General features: G+C 36.1%; 1 protein-coding gene across 1 annotated transcript in view; it reads right to left on the bottom strand.

The window, feature by feature from the left end:
* Positions 1 to 562: 562 nt before the first annotated feature.
* LOC120537711 (ubiquitin-conjugating enzyme E2 R2-like) overlaps positions 563 to 24,487 on the bottom strand; it is a 30,306-nt gene continuing 6,381 nt past the window's right edge. The window contains exons 2-5 of the mRNA XM_039766850.1: positions 20,220 to 20,306; positions 3,820 to 3,917; positions 1,560 to 1,694; positions 563 to 1,033 (exon numbers count right to left, since the gene is read on the bottom strand). Of these exons, the coding sequence (XP_039622784.1) occupies positions 826 to 1,033; positions 1,560 to 1,694; positions 3,820 to 3,917; positions 20,220 to 20,306 (528 nt within the window). The 3' untranslated portion in view covers positions 563 to 825. The remainder of the gene's footprint in view (positions 1,034 to 1,559; positions 1,695 to 3,819; positions 3,918 to 20,219; positions 20,307 to 24,487) is intronic.

Genomic DNA, 24,487 nt, shown 5'->3' with positions numbered 1-24,487 from the left:
AAATGATAAACAGGACCAAAATCCATGTGCCAATTTGAATGGCACTTACACAATTAGGAAGGCCAAAATGTTAAAACAAAAAAGCAAATTATAACATGGATGCAACACTTAACTCAACTTTGTATTTTATACTTTACCCATGATAATGAACAAAAGGCAGAGCCGCAATAAAGATCATTCTTACTGCCTGCTAACACCTGCATTCTAAAGGAATTTTAGCTACAAGGAAAGACAAGTCTAATTACAAATACTGTCCTTCAACCTGCAGTCAACAAATGAAGGTTTGTGTTTCCTTTAATTTTAAAGCCTAATTGAGATTGCAAGATAGATATGCTTGGTTAGTTATCACCCCATCCAAAATAAAATAAAATAAACCTACACACTAAACATTACCTCCCCCAACTTAACGTAAAGATTCTGCAAATTCTGAATGCATAAAGTCATAAGAATCTTCAGAAAATGACAAACAGGAGGGTTTGCTTACACTGGAGAATATGTCCAGTACTAAAAGAGCATGCACAAAAATGTCTTCAAAGTGATAAAGCACTGAAATCAACTTTTATTTTTCTTCTTTTTGGTGGGGAAAGGAGCAGATTTTCATATCCGAAAAAGGCAAAACTTATCCAATGTTCTTGTGTCCATAAAACTGTACAGTTCCTAGAGGGGTTATGGGGGAGAGGGATGGGGGGAAAATATCTGCAGTGATCCAGGTGAGGCAGAGGGTGTTTTTTTGTGTTTTTTTTTTTTTGCTTTTTTTTTTTTTCCTTTTCCAATTTTCTTTTTCATTATTTACTGATTGCACACACGAGTTCCCCCTCCCTATCGTCATGACTCCTCTGTCCCGGAGTCATCTTCATCATAACAGCAGTCCTCCTCACCCTCCTCCATGTCATCATCATAATAGTCGTCATAGAAAAGGTCTGAGCCCTCATCCACCGCAGGGGCCTTGGTTTGAACACAGTACTCTGCCAGGGTAGTGGGCACTTTCACACCATCACGATCCGCTTCTGCTTTTGTGGCCAGAACCTGCTTCCTAAATAAACCAAAAGGATGATGATTTAGCTCCAGAGGGTGAAAATGGTGAAACTGTATATGCAATAAATTGAAGGACATGTTTTTAGTAGGTGGTACGTACTAATTTCATAAGCAGGTGGGAAATATGTAGCTTCATATAACCGCTCTTTAGCAAGAAAAAAGGGAAACATTTATGAAGCCATTATATCAAACAAAAACATGTTTCAGCACAATTGAGTCTATAAAGTTTTCATCCAATCCAAAGCATGCAGAATCTTATCTCATCTTGGTAGGCTGTATGTAATAATTTAGCTAGCCATAAACATAAGATCATCCAGACACTGCTACATTCTGGAACTACTACAACTATACTGCATACTCTCAAAATAAATCTACAGGGAGAACACAGAACATAAATTCAGCCTATTCAGTGTACATTTCCTTAGATTCTGAAAGGTATATCAATGTCTATGCCTATACTGTATACTTTCTTTGCTTCATTGTTAGAGAGTAATGGATCACAGTACAAAGCAAGATATGCCCACCTGATAATTTCTGCGTATTCTCTGTCCTTCCCTTTGCTGTCTCTCCATTTTCTGTACATAACTGACGAGTCTACATTAGCTGGGGAGAATGTGTTAGGTTCATTGAGAAGAGAGATGACACTGAGGAGAATTGTTCTGTTAGGGGAAAAGCAAGACCATTTTTTAGCATTTGACCTGATAAGCTTATCTGACAAATGAAGAAAAAAAAAAAAAGTGTCTATACATATTACTCACACATTTGAATCTGTAAGTTTCTTTAATTAAAAACATTCAAAAATTAACGTTTTCTTCGTCACTCAAATAAAACTCCTTTCTGCCTCTGAGGTTCTCCACACTTTATCGCATTTTGATTGTGGAATTCAACACTCAAAAAGGTGGACACCATAAAAGTTTAATTTTACAACAACAACAACATTTATTTATATAGCACATTTTCATACAAACAGTAGCTCAAAGTGCTTTACATATTAAAGAATAGAAAAATGAAAGACACAATTATAAAACAAAATAAATCAACATTAATTAACATCGAATAAGAGTAAGGTTCAATGGCCAGGGGGGACAGAAAAACAAAAAACTCCAGACGGCTGGAGAAAAAATAAAAAAAATCTGTAGGGAGATTAGTTTAGTTTAGAGATTTTAAAGTCTAATGAAGGCATTTAAAAGCATTTAATAACAATCTCTTCGTGCCTTAAACAATTATATATAAACTGTATTAGGAATGGAACAATGGTTAACTCAAATACTAACAACACTTCAAGGCTTACTAACAGAACCTTAAAACTTCAACAACCTATCAACAGAAACAAAGTTCATTTTACAAATCTTGGAAATTGAATAAAAAGGTCATTAAAAATCGGTAGTGATCTCTCCTAGACTTTCTCACTCAGATATGTGGATGGATATTTGAGGCGTATACTGCAAGACAATGATTATATTTTTGTATTAAGTACAATGAAGAACCATCAACAACAAACTGAATCAAATTAATAGTATGTAGAACAATTATTATAAAAGTTGAATAAATCGGACTCTGCAGCTGCATGAATAAAATGTAAAGTACCACTTCCGGTTAATGGAAATAGCCCAAAAGTAGATAGAAATCTATGTTTCGTACCTAATACTTGTATGCAAAATTTGGTTGACCTAACTGAAAGTGTACTAAAGTGATGTTTACATACACACACGCAGGCATAACTCCAAAAATGGTATTTTCAAACTCGGGGAGGACAAAAACATTGAGATTCATCGACACCGAATCTTTGGACAACTATAATACTTTTCCTATACGAGAAAATAAAAAGGGGAAGGGGATTTCAACATGGGTTTTAAATGACATTAAACATTCTTATAAATAATAAACTTTAAGACTATGGGGCAGATTCTGCAGTCTACATGGAACAAAAGGCACTGTAACAAAGCCCATTAAAAACCTTAAGTCTATCAATTATCTGAATCCACTTTATCCAAATTCAGATTGACCAAAAAGCCTATTCTAGCATCACTGGATGCCAGGCAGAAGCTAACCATACCAAATCATCTCCCACTTTAAACAGTAATCCAAACAAACAGAAAACAAATCACTCATTCCTTATTTAAACAAAAAATGTATAGATAAAGAACATATCCAAACAGACAGATATAAATAACCCCTATACAACAGTAATGATTTAACCGTTTTCTTTAATACACTAGATATATAATATTCTTGATGGGGTATTCCATTCAGATATAGAAAATAACCACAACAAATCATTACGTGTTGAGTCACTCATACTAAATCTAGGTTAATGACAGCAGTAACATCAAACAATCATTTCTGAAAAGAAACTAGTAACTTGTTCTTTAGGTCCCAAATCTAGTCAGATTATTTAAAGTAATTATTCAGTGAGTACTACAACTGAATTTTAATAATCAGATCCCTTTGAAGAAATCTAGAACAACGCTGGACAGCAGAATGGCAGTTTGAGACCCTGAATAAAACTGAAAACGGTGTGACTCTTCTAGATGTAACCACTGCAACCTATTTGAAAATGCATTCAGTTTGGCTTTTGAAATTTGCCAGAAAAACAAAATGTTCCAATTAACATTGGCAAATGCCCAGAACCACACTGTTACCTCAGAAACAATCAAAGAAGGAAAGCTTGACAACTGAAGTAAATAAAAACCACAAACAAGATGCCAACTCTGAACCCCCATCCCCCAATAACATTAAGTTAATAAGAGAACAAAATATGAAGTTTTCATATATACAACTTACCTTACATTCTGCGTTGGATTCCATCTTTCTGATGGCAACTCTCCACTCTGGGGATCATCAACAGGAGGATGCAAGATGGAAATGCAAACGTCTCCATTCTGTTAAGAAGAATGAGCTTTAAGAAAAATGGTCCATTTCCCAAGACAGTACCACAAGATTATATATCCAGAGTTTACAAAATTAGCTAATCTAAAAGGCTCATTGCCCCTAGAGAAATGCAAGTGTTACAGAATTCCCCTTGCTTCTCACCCCAGCAGCTTATTCTTGGGGTATGTATGGCTTTTCCAACAATCAAATTCTCCATTAGAAACTAATCTTCACTAATGAAATGTGTCAATTAAAACTTCTAGTTTCTGCAGTAAACCATGTCAGACTCCCGACTGATTATTTACCCAGGTACCATATGAAACAATATTCTTAAGCTTTCTTAATCCAATCAGGTATTACAAGCAGTCCCAGCAGCCCTGAGTAAAGCATGAACTACTCCATCACAAAGCACACACTTCACACTTGCAATCCCTACTACACCAGCAACTCCACTGGCACTCAATGTCACCTAAACAGCAGAAATTCCTTACTTTTGCCAATATAACTTCATTACTAATAACTACATTTACACTTAGAAAGTATTCTGCGTTTCTCTTGCACAATTTCCATAAAGGTTACACTCGCCACCTTCAGACACCATTCATACCAATACACCTTTTATGTACAAACTTCTGACAAGAAATGTATTTAATAGAGTTTCACCCAGCATCTATACTGTACGTGCTGATCCCCAATTCTTATCTCTAGCACCAACACCATATCACCACACCTCCACCATCAACCCCACCCCCATTACCTGATCCAAAAGCTCAAAATGGATGCCTCTTTCTACACTGAAATAGGCACTCTGATTTTCTAATCAAAAACAATCATGATACACAGATCTGTCAACCATTCTACTCCAGCACCTTCCACTCCCTTCAGCATTTTCAATACCATTCTGGCTGGGCCTGATGCTTTAGAACCGACAATTACCCCTAACCTGCACATCTCTGTGGATGTGTGAGTAGAGTACCCACAAACAAAGCACATGTAATTTCCACTGACAATGATTGGGTGTAGAATTTGAACATGGAGTATTGGATCTGAAAAGCAGCAATGCTAGTCACTGTGCCACCACATTGCACCTTATTATGCCCTTTTACTTTTAAACAGTCACTTCATGACAAGGGCAAGACAGACTTTATTTTTTTATCTCTCGCCATTAGGTGGAAGGCACTACTAAGGCATGCTACATCTTTACAAGACTGTATACACGGGAATAAAATTAAAACTATTAGTCATTTGAGGAAAACAGTAACCTAATTTACAGAAGTGTTTTGGCTGGAACAGTTCTCTACCCCTATTCATTTAATGTGCTAGACAGAGTGACGTTATTTACCTGATAATATTTGAACATGACACAAAGAAGAACATTACTTCTATGTATTTTCCCACAGTCTTTTGTCAGAGGTTTTAAAGGGATTGACATGCGGCTGAACTCTCTTCTTTAGATGGATCTTACTATCAGATTCAAGAGGCACATTAGTACAGCACCGAGTACTACTAAATCCAACAATTGTGACCCTTGTTGAATGAAATCTTTGTGGAATGTGCAAGCTATATTCATAGGGGCTTCTTCCACAAATCTAATTTTCTTAAAACAAACACTGTTCATGTAACAAGTAGTGTTAAATTGAGCAAGTCTATGTATTAACCTGCAAATGGTCTGATATTTATTCAGCAATTGCCTTCTAGCTTGCACCTATTTCTGCCAGAATAGGCTCCAATTCTCTAGAGATACACTGCTGGAAAAAACAGGTTCATAAAAAGAATGGATGGTCAGCATGGTCACTTGCAAGTAAATTAAATTAACAACAGCTAAACCAAGAGTTGCAGGCAGATTACCAATGTACCAGACACTACAGAGTAGAGAGCAAGCAAGGGCAATACTTGTCTAAGAAGCTTGTCCTTCTCAGACAGGCTAAGCAAACTCAATAGAATGTATGTGTGACAGAGAAAGAGAGACATTTTTAGAAAGAAGGGTCCAAATGTTCAAAGGCATTGATCAAATACAAATCCTGTCAGTTACACTGCCAAGGCTACACCTGAGAATACTGGTAGAAAAATAATTAAAGCATATTCAAAACTGAAACCAGGAAAGCTGCAGAGATTGGAGAATGCAAAGATGAGAACAACAGGGGGATGAAGGAGGGGGTTGGCTGGGTGGTGGGAAAACACCACCCTGGGACAGTCTGCTATAAGCTAACTAAATGACCTAGACAGAAGAGAGAAGTCCAATACAGAAACGTATGCAACAAAAAACACATGGCATTATAAAATCACTAATCAAGCAGCTCAATATCAACAAACCCACACTTCACTATTTTGATATGGAACATTAAACCTGTACAGGAATCACAAATACCAAATTCAGTTACCAATTAAAACATCTTTTCAACTAAGGAGCACCACTTTTGAAACATCCATCTCTTTATTGTTTTCCAGTTTTGCTCATGAACCAGCAGGGATAAACAGATTCCCACAAACTTAACAATGAATTTAGCAGGGTGAGTAAATAGTTTAAACAAACAATTTAAATACACTACTAAGATTTATTTTTTTTTTACTTTGCAATCTACCATATACTGGATGTGTAAATGCAAGCACTGTGATAGCCATCACAAAAGTGACTTGAAACAGCTTCAGGAACCTTTTCCAATTTGTTATGAAATAGAGTACCTAGGAATTATCTGCTGCTTTGCAGATCAGTGAATAGAGGAAAAACAAAAAAAAAAATAGAAACTGGTTGCATCCTCAGGATTTTCTTTAATCATTAACAAAAACCAACATACAGGATCAGAAGAAAACAACAATTTACAATAAGTACAACATGGAGGCTGGTGATTCTGTTCTGTTATGCATGAGAGATGTGTGTGCATGTACATTCATGGGCAAGTTTTTTTTTTTAATAGCAAAAACCTTAAGGGAATCGGAGCACTCAGCAGTAGTATAACATAAAATCAAAAACATCTAACACATTAATTTGGAAAGGGAATAAAAGGGGTTACGGTTTAAATAACACACATACATGTAAACACTAAAACACTAATTGACCCATGGACTTCTCAGACACCACATGATGACCAAACAAGACCAACAAAATTGCACCTACACTCCATTAGCTTTTCAAAACTCAAAAAATGTGTTTGATAATGGTTAGGGGCTGCATAATTAAGCATATACATGTATTAATTGTAATTACATTTTGACTATCGATATATTAATCAGGAAAAGAGATCATTGCATTCCATGTAGTAGTCCCATTCTCTCAAGAGATCGAGCTTACCTAGTTATAAATTGTTCTAAATTGCAAATGAGTGTTGTATTCAAGCAGAGACACACTAAGAGTAAGGTGACTGACGAATCAGAGGCACTCACATCATAAGATTACATGCAAAATGCATTTTTAGAAATCTAATCCCAACCACCACATTTTAAAAAGTTTGAATGCATTTTTCCGGATGCAGAAGCTTCCTGAAAAATGAAGTATAAATAATATTGAACCTAGATTAGCTAATACTTTTCGATGTCAAACTACCAAAATAAAAAGAATCATCTGTAATTTGGAAATATTTTGCTTTGAAAAGTATACTATGCAAACCTGAATACAGTCATTAAAAATTCAACCTCATAGTCCTCATTTTGAAAAGTGAACAAAAGCTTAGCAGGTAATACTAACATTACATCTGCAAAACAGTTAATGCCATTTACCCTAATGCATATCCTTATACAGCTGGGTATCGATAGCAAAATCAAATTGCAGTAATTACACTGTTTTACTTGTCAAAAGACAAGACTCCGATTAAAACTGTGCAACAAAAGGTTTATGAAAAATGATCAACACCCATGGTAAAAAGTCATGTCCTCCTGTAATTATCCTTCCAAAGTTCTGGTTCCTTTACTTAATTCCAAATGTCAGACAAAACTTAAAATGTATCTGAAACAAGTGGCGCTTTACACAACCAATTTGTGGTTGAGTATAACTATAGAAGCATATTAATGAGGAATGTATGCTGAAAAGCAATACTTAAGGGTTAACAAACAAATTAGTTTGTATTTATATTAATGTTTAATCTTACTTTGTCATATAAAATTCTACTGTCTGCTTTGATTTTACATACCCATGCAACATTTGGGTAAAGATGGCGATGACTGACTGGCAGGACACCTCATTCAGAAGTGGATAAAACATTGAATATGTTAGTATTAAACCAACAACTCAATCAAAAGCAATGATATTTTTATATACAATACATAAGGATGTCTTCTTTCAGACAAATCATGTGTTGCCATGCCATATTGTCTGCTCTCTTTAATTAGTAAAATATGTAATTTGCATATGTACTGTATACGCTGAGGCTAGCAGCACATCATATATGGGTGTATCTACTGTTCTCAAAGATTCAACCTACATTGAGCCACATACAGTGAAAGACTCACTACTAAGGGATAACCAAGTTTCAGACTAACAATACAAAAATGTATAGTTCTCTAGGATTGGTCATTTGTAGGACTGTGGTGAATAATTTCTCATACAAAACAGTTTGGAATAATTTAATATGCTTAGGCAAGTAATTAAGCAGCTAGTTTATTGAACAGTTTTGTGCAACAGAAACAATGCCCAACAACTAACAAACACCATCCCCAAACCCAATGGGACAGATGCTTTTGGTATGTATTGGTTTCCCCAAATGTATCAACAATTATGCAAACAAATATTAAAAAAACTAAATCATGGCTTGGCTTTTGTGCATAATCAGCACTGTTATAGCTTATACTGGGCACAGCTGCAGAGCTAATTCATGTGCATTATGCAGTTACCTGTAGGGGAGGAATTCAACAGTATGTGTGTAGATTGGGCTTTTAAATAGCAAAGAATAGACTGGAAACATGTAAATATGTATATGATAGAGTTATCCAATTTATCTATTTAAAATGTTTGAAAAAACGTTCCATTTATGAATCTGTGTAACCTCCACAAAATCAGACTGAGAGTAGAAGCACAAACCTTGGTCCAAGCTTTGGTCTTGTTCCCCTGGATTACTGCAACTCATCAATAGCAGGAGGGTCCACATGTGCCATCATGGCACTGCAGATGGTCTAAAATGAAGCAGCCAATCTTGTATTTAACCAGCCAAGATGGGCAAGTGTTACTCCTCTCTTCAAATTGCTACACTGCTTCTCTGTAGTGACAAACATTAAGTTCAAAAACTTGTATATGGAGACATTGGCAAGGTGCTATTCTACTCACCCACTCGGGTCTGCCAGTGATGGTACCTCTGTGTGCTATCAAATCTCAGTCAAGACTCTTCATATGTATCTCCTATTTGATTGAATGGGATGCCCACTTCTATACAAAATTCTGACTCCTTCAGTGCACTTAATAAGCAAATAAAAACCCTACTGTTCTGTGAATATCAAATTGTTCATACTTTTGCTCTGTAGATATGTCATCTTGTTAATTGATCATTGTTTTGTTATGCTAGCTTCATAGCCCTTCACTTGTGGTGATCAACTTTAGCAACTTTTTCAAAACAGTCCATAGACTTAAAGGCAGTCAAGATAACCGAATAACGCATGTCACTTTGGATAAAAGTATCTTCTAAGCAAAATATGTAAATATAAAACAAGTCTCTTAACATTCAGCCCAAATAATTGGAAATTAGCATAATTTACACATTATTGCCTAGTTTTTACTAGTTACAGGATAATATAATGTTAGCTAATTGATTAGAAAAAAAGAAAAAAACAACATGCCATGTCTTCTTTGGGGGAAGTATGAGTAAGGAATAAGAAACTGAGTGATTACACTCTGACATCTTCTCTTTAGTAACTCAAACATGGATAGAGCCCACAACGTGCTGCTTCATGTCAGATCTCTCTCCAAGGGTGACTGAAAAAGCTCAAAAGCAAGCATATTTGTCGCCAGGGACAGGACTAACCTACCAACATTCTGTCTCCCACTTAGACATGCACCTCTACAGCCTCTTACACTTCATGGATGGACTTACATTATCAGACATCAATGTAAATAGTGTCTTGTTCTTGACGTACTGCTGCACAGAGTGATGTGAATGAAAACAGCATGAACACCGCGTAATGCCAAGAATGACGCCAAGGTGTAACCTCATTCTCATGTTAGCGCAATACAAAAATTAAAACCATTCTACACTTGTAAAACTGGTTTGATTTTAATTGTTCATGTTATTTTCTGCAATTTGAAAAGTTACTGTATATGAAATGTGTGCAAAAATATTGGACAAAAACACATCTGACATCGATTCAATATCGTATGCAGTATTTAATGTTTTAATACGGGACAATGCCATATTATAAGGGAGGAGTGCAAACCCTACTGGTGCGTGCAGTTGAGATTAATTTTCAAGAAATAACATAGTAAATGATCAAGTGCCGGTGACCCACTACTATTAATACATTTGGATTAATTTATCACTACTTCATTAAAAATTTGTTAAGTGTGGTCAATTTAACTGCCTTAAAATAATGCATTTAGGAGCTGTGTTATAAAATTAAATCATAGAAACTTAAAGCATCAATCAGCAGCTCAGCTCATCTGTACTACATGTAGCAGCTGTGTGTAAAAGGTAAGAAATATATTATATATGTAACAGCTAATCTTCACACATCATTACACACAAAGCTTCTGTAAGAGTGCATGCAGATTGTTTGGCCAATATGATTTAACACTTTGAAGTTTGTACTATGGAAAAGAAAGTTACAGAATGCTAGTTATGTGCAATATCAAGACTTAGAGCCACAGCTTTGACTCTGTTTAGAATGATGCATTTGCTGAAGGACTTTGCTATTCTTGATTTGTGTGTACTCATTAGGTTAACTTTGATGCGTTGTGGTGTTCAGTTTTACAGTTCAAACACCATGGGTTCAGCTGCCATATCCAGACACTATCTGCGGAATGTTCTCCCTTTGATAGTTTTGTAAAGCAAACTTCTATGCTGTATACCCACAAAAAGTTTCATGTGAGGACTGGCCTCACCACTTTTATCGAATGTCACTGTTCCGCTCAATTGTTTCGGAGTATGTCAGTTATCAACTTGCATGCCAAAATGTGCAGTTTGGGTAGTATGAGGTAGAGTGGACACTATGTGCCCTGTCTGGGGCCGATTCCCACCCTGCACCCAGGGCTGCCAGGAAAGGAACTCCCCATGGAAGAAGCTGGAATGAAAATGTACATTTGTACTTATTTCTGTGGTATTCAAGGAAAAAAAGCAATACAATAAACCAATGAAACAAATAAAAAAGCACTACATTTCTGTGAGGCAAATGCAAGAGAAGGCCGTGAACTACACACACAAAAAATGTACAGATTGTAATGCATTGACAGCACAAGATGAACATTTCTTTGTAATGCTGTTAATTGAAATTTATAATCACAACTAAATCAAAAGCAATAATCAATTATTAATTTTGTCATAATCATGCCACTCATATTTATTTACAAGAAAATGTGTTTTGGACAAACAGGTTTTTGAGTGGTGGGGAGGAAGGGACACTGAATAGGTAGCAGCCTGGAGATATTTGTCAGCACTACTTCAAAATGGCAGTAGTTAACTTCTCAGATGTGTTTTTTTTTGTTGGTATTGTATTACTGTCACTATCCTGAGGAGACATGCAATTAAGAATTTTACTTAACTACATATATATCATAATAAATTTAATCTAAAAGCAATTTGTGAAGATAAACACAATCATGTTAATGAATCTGTTCAGTTGATATCCTCCGTTCATTTGTCATCAGAATCACCATCCAAAGGTTGATAACATTTGATTCATTCATTCATTCATCAGCAGTTACTTTTTTACTGTTTAAGAAAAAAAGGCCCGTTTAAAACGAAAAAACCTTATGTATTGTTTATCTTATAGGATACTGTAGGTAGTAATTAGCTTTTTTTTTTTAAAAAAAACATTTGCACCATTTGTTAATTTTTTTAACCGCTTTACATGACAAAAATTGTCCACACCGGCCTCTAATATACTTCCATGCTCCAGTATAACCATCTATATCTGTACTGTCAAACTCGGACATGTAGGATTTCATTCTAAATCACTTTAATTAGCAGCCAAATTACTGCTGCTAAAGGAACTTCTATTCCTTCACTTTAACTGAACTGATTTTTAATATTCAGCACCTTGTTTATTTTAGAGACTAGGGGGCTTTTGTCTTGGTACAGCAATAAGTATCTTAAACATATAGGTAAAGCAGTAGTGGTGGTAGATCAGCATTAGAAATAGTTTAAGGGGCAATTTTTGCTTCCACTGATTTAAATCAATAAATCTGAGTGTAATAAAAGCATCATGGAATACAAAAATACAAAACATTTTACCTTAACAGAATAAAAGCAATTTATGTAGGCTTGTTAATAAGAGCAGACATTAAAAACTAATCAGTGTGTGGATTCAATTTGCTTTATTAAAACTGTTAAATCAAAAAATACTTTTGCCATTTTTCTTACAAGTAAAGATCACTGCATAGTATTTACTGTTAAGTAGTAGTGTTAAGTCTTTCTCTAGCAGATTATGTGGTACCGATATACACATATAGTGTACTGAATTGATTACATCTACTGTTCTTGCAAAATCAAACTATTGCAAATCTCTACTAATCACCAGAAGATCGATACAGAAATAGGAGAAGCCTCTATTTTGTTCAGAGGATTTTAATATAAAGAGAATTGCTGGTTTTTTTTTTTTTGTTTTTTAACTGCCAATGTAAGCAAGGTAATTTAAAGTATGAAACTCTTAAAACTTTCCTATTTACATTATGGAAGTAATAAAAGCTTATTACAAAAATTTGCCTTGAAGGCACATGGCATATCGGACGGATATCATGAGTGGTGCAATCCTTACCTCATTTAACTGCAAAGCAGATGACTGCAAAGAAAGTCACACATCTGGGTGTTAGGGCAATTGGCAGTTGTTTCAATGAAAAAATATGCAGTAGTTAAAAACAAGCCTGCCTTTTCTTTCGAATTGTTTTGATAAAATGTTAATGAGCTTTGCTGCAGTGGAAACATCCTCCTGGGAGATTTGACATTGGGGATGACGAGCTCAATCCAAACAGCTGAGAATTGCCTAACCCTTTTTTTTCTAACCACCCTTTCATCATCTGAGAATGCATTTTCCATGATATTCTTTTACTGAAAGCATTGCAAGTGTATGCCAGAACTGAATGGTGCAAGACAGAATCCAGCCTTAAAAAGGATGCCAGTTTATCATAGAGTACGCTTACCCTACACACACACACACACACACACACACTATGATGGCCTAACATGCACACTGTGCTGCTGAACAAAAGTGATGGAATTAAACTGGACATAATACATGGACAATTGAATCTTAAGTTTGGAACTAAACTAGTTATGTTTTGACAGTCAAGATATCACCACTGCCACCCACATACACCAAAGCCAAAACAAGTGTGAATACACACTTTATTCATACTGCATATAGCTATCTAAATAGACTGACTTCTGCTTAGGGCCTATTTGCACTGGTAATGCAATATGGTCAGTAACACTAATACTTGTTGCAACATATTAGCAGCCACAAACAAAGGTAGTAGTCCCTACTGCTTTGTACTGTATTTGGTCTGATATTTCATCATCTGTAACACTGTAGTTCTATGAACAGGGCACTCTTAAGTTATGCAAGACTTCAAAAGTGATACTTCAAATTTAAATTTTCATCTGCCTAGATTTTGTATCAACACCAACTTCATGATGAAGTGGGTTTGGAAGATAGACGGATAGACCTCCATTAATACATGTAAGTCATCTTCAGGTGAGTAAGCAGAGTAGATTTTGCACAGCAATTCTTGCAGTGTTTTTTCATTTTTTTTTATATATAAATAAAACTATATTAAAGACAAACCCAAATATTTACATTCAACTAGCTTGCATTTCAACAGAAATGCTACCACATTGTTAATAAGCTAGCAAAAAAGAAATAAATTGAGCTATAGAAATTACAGTAGAGCACTACACGTACAGAGTAGGTTGCCCTTTGACAACTGTGAATAAAAATCCTAGGCAACCTGGAAAATTTAGCCCGATATTCATCCATGCGTCCTTTAAAAAATTCATTACACCCACTTAAAGGGTGTGTGAACATTGTTCATCAATTCACTCTAGTGGAGTTAAGATTTTGGTCTGAAAAGCCATGCATGTCTACATAACCAAGATGTGTAGAACATTCTACTGGACAAACTAATAATGGAGAGACACTCAATTATGCGGGGAATAAAGTGAGCTATTCCAACAATTACTCCCAACTCCCATCACCTCCCACTCACCTACTAAAAAGGGTGTCACATTACCAAAACAAAACAAAAAAAAAAAAAAAAAGATTCTAAAGAACTGCACCTTCCGAGATTAAAACAAACAATTACTATCCACAATTTTATCAAAATAAAGGAAATGCATAATTTAACAGCACAATATGCCTCAACAACCTGCTATACTACTTATAAGTCCTCTTAGAGACTGGAGCTGTACTAGAGAAATGAGACACCATTCGTCCAGGAGTTAATTCATTCTTTAGTGCTTTTATACTGATGCTCTAAAATGCTGTCTTTCATTGGAAAGTAAAACTTAACAAAAATGAATAATAATTCAGAATCCATTCACCTTGCTCTCTTAGAGAAGTAAATAGCTTTCCAGGAAAACGTAATACATACCACCAAAACCATTATTGTAGACCACAGCATGTGCACTGTAAACCATCTTTCTGGTAAAAAATAAATTTTTAATAAACTAATTCTGCACTAGAACTAACCAGGGAAATATTTCTAGAACTAACAAAAAGTAGCTCCCACAAATTTCTTCAAATTGCAAACCAACATTCTGACAATGTCAATGACTTGGCTTTTATGTCCACCGAGTCCCATAGCAGATGCTTTTCCTTCCAATTTCAGCATCAACGTTTCTAATGAAACATCAGCACATTAGCAGACATTTCAGTTAAGATGGCTGCTCAAACGTACCTCAACAATCCACCCTCCCATTCTTACAATGATTGGTACTATACAGTAGTAATTAGGTCAGCTGAGCATCTATTTATGTTTAATATTAACTGGTTAATGATCTCAATGACCACATCTGTGTAGAACTTGCAGCCATAAACAAAAACATTTCCAAACCTCATCTAACTCACGTGAACTTTGTTAGTTACCTGTAACTCTATACATTACTTTGAAACTCATGTTTATAAAGCAGAAACCATGGAGATAACATTTGACATTCATCCATAAAATTACTTAGGTGCATGTGCAAACATTTTATAAATGAAACAGACATCAGTATTTTGAATTTTTTGTTACAGTCTCACAAGTTCCTATGACTGCAGCACTGCATGTGGCCACACACCCAAGGCAAAAGACCAAATATGCTGCAAAATGCTGCCACTAAGAACAGCTTTTCAATGGAGTGTCTAAATTGTGCTGCTGTAAGCTTTTCAGGGACAACCATCCATACAAGAAAAGAATATTGTTCCACCAGCCTTTGTCAGCCATGAATTAGCCATTTGAAAAAAAAAAAAAAAAAAAAAAAAAAAGAGGAACCCAGCATCTGCCTTTTATATTCTGCTTTGCTTTAACAATGGAAAACTCAGTATGAAAAGGCAAACTCAGGAGCCTTTTAACAGGAATCATGCAAACAGCAGTATTATGTACCACTAACAGATTTCTCGTGAACAAGCTTGAGGTGTTGAAAAATGTAACGAACATATTACCTCCCAAAATTAAAACAATTTTAATATGAGGTCTGGTTCAATGCACTTATCTTCAGAACTAATTTTTCCTCCCCTGGACCAAGGCTCTAAAAATTGGATTTCTCTCACCAAAACCTCAACATCAACCAAAATACCTAGAGGTAACCACATTTGTTGGAATCCTCCCCCAAATTGCACAGCTTTATGCAAGTGCCAGGCTTCAGGCAATTACGCCTAATATTACATTTAAAGCTGTTCAACTAAAAATCAACCCACCTCTTTTATCCATCATTTGCCCTTGTTTTAAATTGAAACATTGGGCACTTATTCAACCATATTCATATTATACACAAAGGAAAACCATCACCTCATTTCACAAAAAGCAAATAAGCCCATGCTGCTTTTTCCTCAAAACCTGGAGGCACGAGTACACTTCCATTTAAATGGTCTTCCACATTTTTAAAAACCTGCAAGCTCATCTGCAGTACACTTTTCAAGCACTTGGTATATTTTACTTCTCATCAACAAGGCCAAAGACATTTTTCTTCACATGACACACTCCATTTTGCATATTCACCTTGGACAGAAATAGTACATAGATATTTCCAAAACTCACACAGTCCATCAAATAAAAATCATCCTCCAAGTTAAAAAAAATGAATAAGTCAAATTTGTAACTTCTTATTCATTGTATTACATAATTATATACAAAGAAAAATATTACATTTTCAGTCATTTGTTTTATGAGGATGGAGGGTGATATTTTAAAATATACTATTCCAGTTTAAAAAGGTCTGAGTATCAATTATTATTAAATCACTCAAGTATGGGTATTATTCTGGACTTTATCCAAGCCATTCTAAAAATATATTTTTTACATTTTTCTTCTTTTGCCATTTTCATATTTCTATAGAAAACAACATCTTTACAAATGTACTTTCAACCTAGAGAAGCAGTTTTCAAAATATGTGGTACACAAGAGAAGAATGGTGAAAAATGAGGATAAGAAAGCTGATGGTTACAAAGCAGCAAAGGTAGAGTCTCCAAACTCCATGCTGGCATCAAGACCATGCACAAAGGCTGACAGATTTTTGTGAAACTGGGATTCGTTATAGGCGAATGTTTTTTCTCAATGCCTCCACCTGCACCGATGGAGCAGTCTCTCTTTCACTGGCACATGTTTAAAACAAAAATGAATGTTAACAGTTATCTATAATTGTACTTCACATTTAAACATTATTAATCCTCATTGGAAAGCTCTTGTTTCAGACAGTGACAAATGTTTGGTAACCTTCATCCTCAAAAAAAAAGCACAGACAGAACTACACTTAAAAGTTATCAAAACTGGAACCTCAAAGACCCTTTATTCCTAGAAGCCAGTTCAGCTTTAACTCTGACAGCCTTTTTATCTCTTTCACCAGAAGCTAGCTGTAGGTGAATTTTTTTTTTTAGATTTTTTAAGTTAAAAGTATGGAAATTTTAGGCTTCCTAATTTTTATTCCATATTAAAACCACACTACTGTTCTTGAATTAAATTCATTCTTTAAAACAGAATTTGGCATACATAAGAAAAATTAAGACAGATTTAAAAAAAAAACCACAGCAAAGGGCAAATTCAGCAATGTTTACATAATGATTAATACTAATCTAGTGATGGATTGGTACTAAATTTTGACTTCAGTATAGATACCAGCTCCTGGACCAGCACAAAGTTCTGAAGGAAATAAGTTCACTACATCCAAGAACCCCCATGGTCTCACATCTGCTTCGTTTCCCAGCCTGCTCTGCAGTACTCCATATGGGCTTCAAATGCATTAACAAACATAGCTGAATGAAGGGAGAATACATTCTTGTGAGTGTGGATGACCTACATGACAAAGATATGCACTTCTAATATTTCTGCATGTGTTCTTTGCACTTTGATGACCTGCTGCATCATATTCATCCCTTCTTTCATCATTCTGGTACTCGTGTAACCAGCCTCTCCTCAAAATACACCACTATGGACACACAGCACTGCATCCATAACTCCATGTAGTTAGAAAGAAAAAAAAAGTTCCACGTACAGCGAAAACCCAGTGCACAGGAGCGTGCCTGTGTGTCTGACATTTTCACTTCACATCGCAGGAGGAAGAGGAGCAGCCTCCTTCTGTGGACTATCCAGTAAATATTTTTTTATACACACACACACTCTTGCAGATTGGGAGCTTATGCTTTCCCTTTGCTGTTCTGATCGTGCTTGTAAATGACAGACAACAAGGTGCTTGAAAACTACTTTTTTTTTTTTTTTTAATTACCCCAACTGAATGCACACACACCTCCCTACTCCACCACACAGCCACGTGCATCCCTTGTGCAACACACACTATAAATGGATAAGAGAACACTCCTCTTTGGATTATTCAGCCGATTTATACACACGCACACACACAAATTGCAGTTTGGGCCTCTTGGCGATTTGATCAATAATGTGTATACTGTCAGATTAATAGAAAGAGAATTTGCTCCAAACTAAGAGTACCAATGTGGATGACAATTTAGATTTTAAAGTTAGCATAACATTATTACCTTAAAATATGTAACTAAGTGCTGCTGCTCAAAGCAGTTTATGCTTTGCATGCTACTCCCTTGAAAGCCCTTCATTCAAGCATTACAAACATGACTACAACCAGCCCTTTTAATATGACCAAACATTTGCTTAGTTTATCAGCGCAACTTCTTTACCAATTAAATTTTTGCAGTAGATGGCAGAAAATCAATTTACTGCAAAAGCATTAGAGGACAGTTATCCTTTTTGAGATACAGGACACAAACTACTTTATATGCATTCATTACATAAATAACGAATGAATCTTTAATATGCTCAAAGGTAATATAGGTAGCATCTAAATGCCATATTCCTACCCACAAACAGAAGTCTTTACAAATCTAATAGACATCATTTCTCTATTTCAGTAGTTTAGTTTTATTTGACTTTACAAAATTTAAAGTGAGAAATACAAATATTAACGTGTGATGGACAAAGTGACTGGATTACGACAGACTTGTTTGACTAATACTATATCAATGTAGTTATAGACTTAGTTACCCGAGGGTGTAAACCTGCAATACACAAGGGAATGCACAGACAAGAAGGGAGAAGGTGGGGGGGAAAAAAAAACCACACACACACAGGGATAGTTTCCCTTAAACAGTTGCTGAACCCAGGTTTCCATCTTTGGCACCACTTCACTCCATCATGCAGTACTTCTAAAGAGACTTCTCTCCCATCTTTATCCCCCCCCCCCACCACACCCTTTCCTGTGCCAACTAAAGTCTCCCGCTGTTTACACAGGCTACACCATAATCCCACACTCTCACTCCCCATCTTTGAGTTGGTCCATGCTGAATGGAGACTGCATGGAAACCACATATCAAAATTGAAGGAATTTTGCAAAAATGAGCATCTTAACCACAAAGTGCTCTTTCTTACCCCCTCAATTCCCAAAACAATGTACACTTCAACCCCACCCCAACCCAGGTCCAATCGGCAAACATTATAATATTTTTATTAACATTTTTAGCATATAGTAATTTTAAGAACGGGTGTAGAAGTTGTCAGGCTAATACAGGAATAAAGATGAATGTTAACTATTAGTAACAAAATAAACATATACACCATTTCCTTTTAGCATTTATTAATATCAATCAACAGTGAAAAGCCTTCATTTTAGATCCGTCATTCTCATATTCATAAAAAATACTGAAGGAAAAAAAAAAAACACACCACGTAAACATAACTGGAGAGTCATGATGAAGATTCAGCCTTCACATTGACACGGTTTTGCAGTTTTTCTAACCTGACAAGTTATTTTTCTACTTTTCTTTGGATCTGAATACATATGTACCTATACAATCGTATGTCAAGTATGGAAATTTTAGGCTATTTTTGATTCCAAATAAAAAAAAAAAACCAAACAAAAAGTGTCTTATATAAGAAAAATAAGAAAACTAAAAACAAACTCTGTAATCACATGTTCAGATTCCTTACTGCAATATTAGGGATTGGGACTGAAGAAAGATCACCTTTAGTTGTCTGTGCCTAGTAAGAGTTTGGTACTTCATTTAGAGGCAAAGAAATTGTGTTATTTCAAAACATTCAAATCCTGGAGAAAGTATGACAAGAAAAAAAGGTTGAGAACAGAACTCCTGGCCTAGTGATATTACACAACATTTGATCATGTGTCAATATTTTGCTGTAGCTAATCATCTGCTTTGATTAACAGGTCTACTACCCTCCAAACATGTACTATGTGACTACTGTAAGCAGTAACAAAGAATCCAAGATCATGCTGCACTATGCAGCACTGGGTCTATATATTGGATTTGGGGGGTGCAGACCAGATGCCATAATATTTGGAGGGCTTTGGCTTAAAGTTCTACAACTCCTATACAACAGAAACATTGGAAAGTCGAGGAGAGTATATGAAATCAGTAACAATTTCTGCATCTAGAAAACAAGAGCTACAAAATACACATTATGATCCCTTTAAGGTGTGCACATCTCTGCCAAACCTCCTTACCTCATAGATATTAGGATGCCACATTTTGGTCAGGAAGCGGAAAGATGGGGGAGAGTAGGGGTAGTCCATTGGAAATTTCAGCCGAGCCTAAACAAAGAAAAAAAAAAAAAAAAAGGCTGTTATTTACTAAGTCCTAAACAATTTGCTCCTTTGTGTCAGCATCCTGCCTTGTTAAGACTTCCGCAGGTCCAAAATTGGAACCAAGTGTAAGGCTTCCTCTACAGTTGTCTGGACACACACATCACTGGGTGAGAGAATGATTCTCGAGAGAAATATACAACCTCTTACACTTCTAGGGGGGAAAAAAGTGTAAGGTAGGGAGGCTCAAACATTAAATGTCATATCAGCTAACAGCACATTAATTTGTTTACTACTTCCATGCCATTCCCAAACAATCAACTTAAAGACCACTCAAGGACTGATTGACAGGCACAGAAGCCTTTATAGAAAATGCAGTGAGGAAACCACAAACTTTAAATGAATACGAACATTTAAGCAGTTGTTTAAATTTATATACATGTTGAGTTACTGAGGTGCATAGCTTGTATTAGCAGCGTAGCACAACACATTTGCCAAGTTCAGTGCAGAGATGTATGTAACCCAGCCACAGGGAATGCGCAAACCAGTGTGTTTCTTTGTGCCGGTCCCAAGCCCAGATAAATGGGGAGCGTTAAGTCAGGAAGGGCATTCGGTGTAAAATTTTGCCAAGCCAATATGTGGACAACGTAGATGATCCACTGTGGCAACCCCTAACGGGAGCAGCCGAAAGAAGACGACGCAGAACAAGAAGTGCATAGATGTATGTGATGTAAAACAATTGGCCTAAAGTGAAACAGATATGCAACCATGTGGCCATGGGTAAATTCTCATCAGCTATTTAAAAGCCAAGGGTAACCGATGTTTGCTGAAGATGATACACAATTGATGGTTTCAGAGAACTGAACACACGCCCACAAGATACAAAATATTGAAGAGTCATCAGTCTGCTAATTAAAGATCAACACTGTTTGCATTTTATTTACAAAATCAGTAGTTAAACAATATGGCACTTAACAGAAGTTTAGTAACACTTTCGCATAAAACTTTCAAAACACTTCCTGTAACCACTCAAACGTGTCTAGCGTTTTTATTTTTTTTTTTTTATGCAGCTCTGTATAGAAAGTTCAGGTTTTATTGGTTCACTTAAATTTTGAGATCCCCAGTGAGATTTTCAATATTTTTAACTCTGGTCACCATTCCAAAGGCTTTGTTTTCCCATACTTAAGATCATATCTGATGTGGGGTTTTAAGATTTTTTTTTTCTCACTGAAATATACAAACACTCTACAATTTTAATATACCAAAATGACTCAACATTATTTCCTAAAATTTAATCTTAAGCAATTGAATCCAGGATAGGATCCTAGATTTTTACCTCCAAACATGGAGACTGCACATCTCCATGAACCTAAATGTTTTATCCTTCCAGGCACTCTTCCTTCAACAGGTCCAAAAACAAGCAATTCTGCTTTCAATTCTAAAGATGGGGTCACATTACACAATTTCTAGTTGGAGGGGATATCAATCTTGACAGCAGAAGTTGTGCAGGGGATGAGATCAGCATGTTGTATTACATGACTCGGTGTCGGAGGCTATGTCAAATTATACAACTGCATAATGACTTTCCAGCACAATGTCACATTTGTAAAGTATCGCAAGCTCATCTCTTTTTCTGACAGCCAATAAACAGCATGCTGCCAGAGGAGCCAGTGCTCGTGGCAAGGCTTTCCAGGTATGTCAAATTCAGCTAAAAACCCAGCTATTTTTCTTCACATTCTGTTACTACACATAAAACCCATGCAAGACAGACTATCCCCTCTTCCATTTGTCAGGTGTAAATACCCATGTTCCTTATTCCTTGTAGCTGGATTACAAGCATTGAATTTTCAGGCGAGTACTCAATGGTCTTTAGCTCTCAAATGAACACATGCCCACCTATACATCTTAGTAAGAGCAGTCTGAAGCTTTGTCTTAAGTCACTGGGCATGTCAAACACAACAACTGGGAAGCACAGGAGCATGCCTCAAGTGACTCGGACTCGCGAAGATTATGCAAATAAGGTTTATGACCTAAAAATCGCAGGAAAGGTACTCTAATGTGACATGAGCTTAAATTGCCCCAGTCAGAATGCAACTGTGGGTGTATACAGTCACTGCTATGGACAGGCACCTCTTTCCCTGGACTGGTTCCTGCCTTGTTCCCATTGCTGCCATTATAATTTGCCCACACCCACCCAAAAATTATGGTAAGCAGATTGGAGAACAATGTGAATTGAAATCATTCATCCCTAAACTAGCACAGTATTTACCGTGCCAAAGGCCAATGCACAAAAGGAGACATCCTTACTTTAACATTAGGCAAAATATTTATTCCTTAATCAAATTTCATCAAAAAAAAAGTGTTTACAGAAAAATAATTTGTTACACTTATTTCCATTACCTTACACCAGTGGCTCTTAGCCTGGTGGTCTTGATAAAAGCATTTTAAAAATGACCTAGTGGCCACTTGTAAAATGACCCTAATTTGACACAAAACTTCCTTCTTTATTTAAGCAATATCATTTTGAACTGCCAATTAACAGAAACAAATGTTACAGGAGTAGAAATACATTTGTCTTTTGAGAATGTGTGTTGCTGAATAAAGAAATGTGCATATTCATGTTATTGTCAGGGCGAAACTCATTCGCCATATTCCCACAAAGTGGTTTATTTATTTGCACTGTGCAGAATAACTAGGGAGGAAATATTATCCAGCATGTACAGAGAACACATTCTGTGTACTGTTTTCTGGGAAGGCTGACAAGCAGGGCATTAAAGAATATTAGACTAGCCACTTTATTAATGTTTTAAGGGTATTTTTTGCATTTTCAGTTATCTTTGTATCATTGTGCTTTTTAAAGAATTCAAGAGCCAAATTGAATGTTTTCCTGTACAAATTAGAAATCACTTGTCACTTTTCATAGTGGCTATCTAGAGTGCAAACTTGTTGCCCCAAACATGCAGGTTGGTGTAGATCATATGGAACCACAGTCAATTTATACAAAAAAAAAAAAAAAGTTAAGCTCTTAAAATGTCATCTGTAACAAGGGTAAAGAAAAAGTATCTGACTTGTCAGAAGGTTAATTATTTTTATTTAAAGCACCACAGTATAAACTACTCCAATGTCCGAACTTTCCTCGACTTCAAAGATTCTATTTAAGCAGCAATTTTTGACAATGGTTTTCAGTCAAAACTGCTTTTTTAGAGAATTTATTCAGGTTGACATACATCTGTGTGAAACAAACCATATTAAAATTTCAGCTTTTGTTAACAGAAAATGCTGAACTTAAAAGTAAATCTAATGAAACAATTTAGAAAGATCTTGTAATGAACAATATGTAATCAAAACAATCTTTCACGTGAAAAAATCTCAAAACAAATGGGAAAAATCTTTTTGATTTATAATTATCAGTTTTTTACTATTTGTCATTCTCTTTTCCTGGCTCATCTTTCATTCACATTCTATATAGGTAACCTTTAACCAATGTGCATTAAATTGTTAGTTACACAGAAAAATCCTACGATGATAACCAGAAAACTTCAAACATTAAGGGGCAACAAAAGGCAGTATTTCAACAGCACTCAACTCGGTAAAAACAACTTCCAGAGAAACTGGGTGAGTCACTTATGACTGGGGTGTGTGAAATATTCTACTGGGGGGGTGTATCCTGCCCAACCTGCTGGCAAGCTGAAACTAACTCCATTTCCCTTACTGCTGAAATTACAAGCATAACTCCAACAGTAATACATGTATCTGCACAAGACGTGTCTGTACTGTGACAAAAGCAGAAGAAAGCAAGCTGGGCGGCAAGGGACATACGCCGAGAACCTTAAATCCTCTGTATCAAGTTTCCTTTCGGATATTAACAGCCACCCGCTCTCTGGTAACATCTATTGAGACCACAGCCAGCCATCCTCACTTGTGACCTTTCTCACTCTGGCAGCAGCCACGACACGGCGTTGGGGCGAGTATGGGGGCAGTTATTAGGGCACGGAGTGAAGGGAGTGCATTTTTTGCAAAAGGTTTACATCGAATCTCTGTTTGCTGCCCTAAATCTGTCCATCTTTTGTAAGGCTGCGCTTGTGACTCCTGTTTATGTTTGGCCTCTGCAGTACACAGAGGGTGCCAGGAATCTCCATGCAAAGCTGGTCACGTGTCAAACACAAATACTCTGCAAGTGCCCCCTACCC

Source organism: Polypterus senegalus, chromosome 10 (assembly GCF_016835505.1).
Source record: "Polypterus senegalus isolate Bchr_013 chromosome 10, ASM1683550v1, whole genome shotgun sequence".
Taxonomy (NCBI): Eukaryota; Metazoa; Chordata; class Cladistia; order Polypteriformes; family Polypteridae; genus Polypterus; species Polypterus senegalus.
Note: the sequence above shows the minus strand (reverse complement) of the source record. Positions and strands in the feature narration are given on the sequence as shown.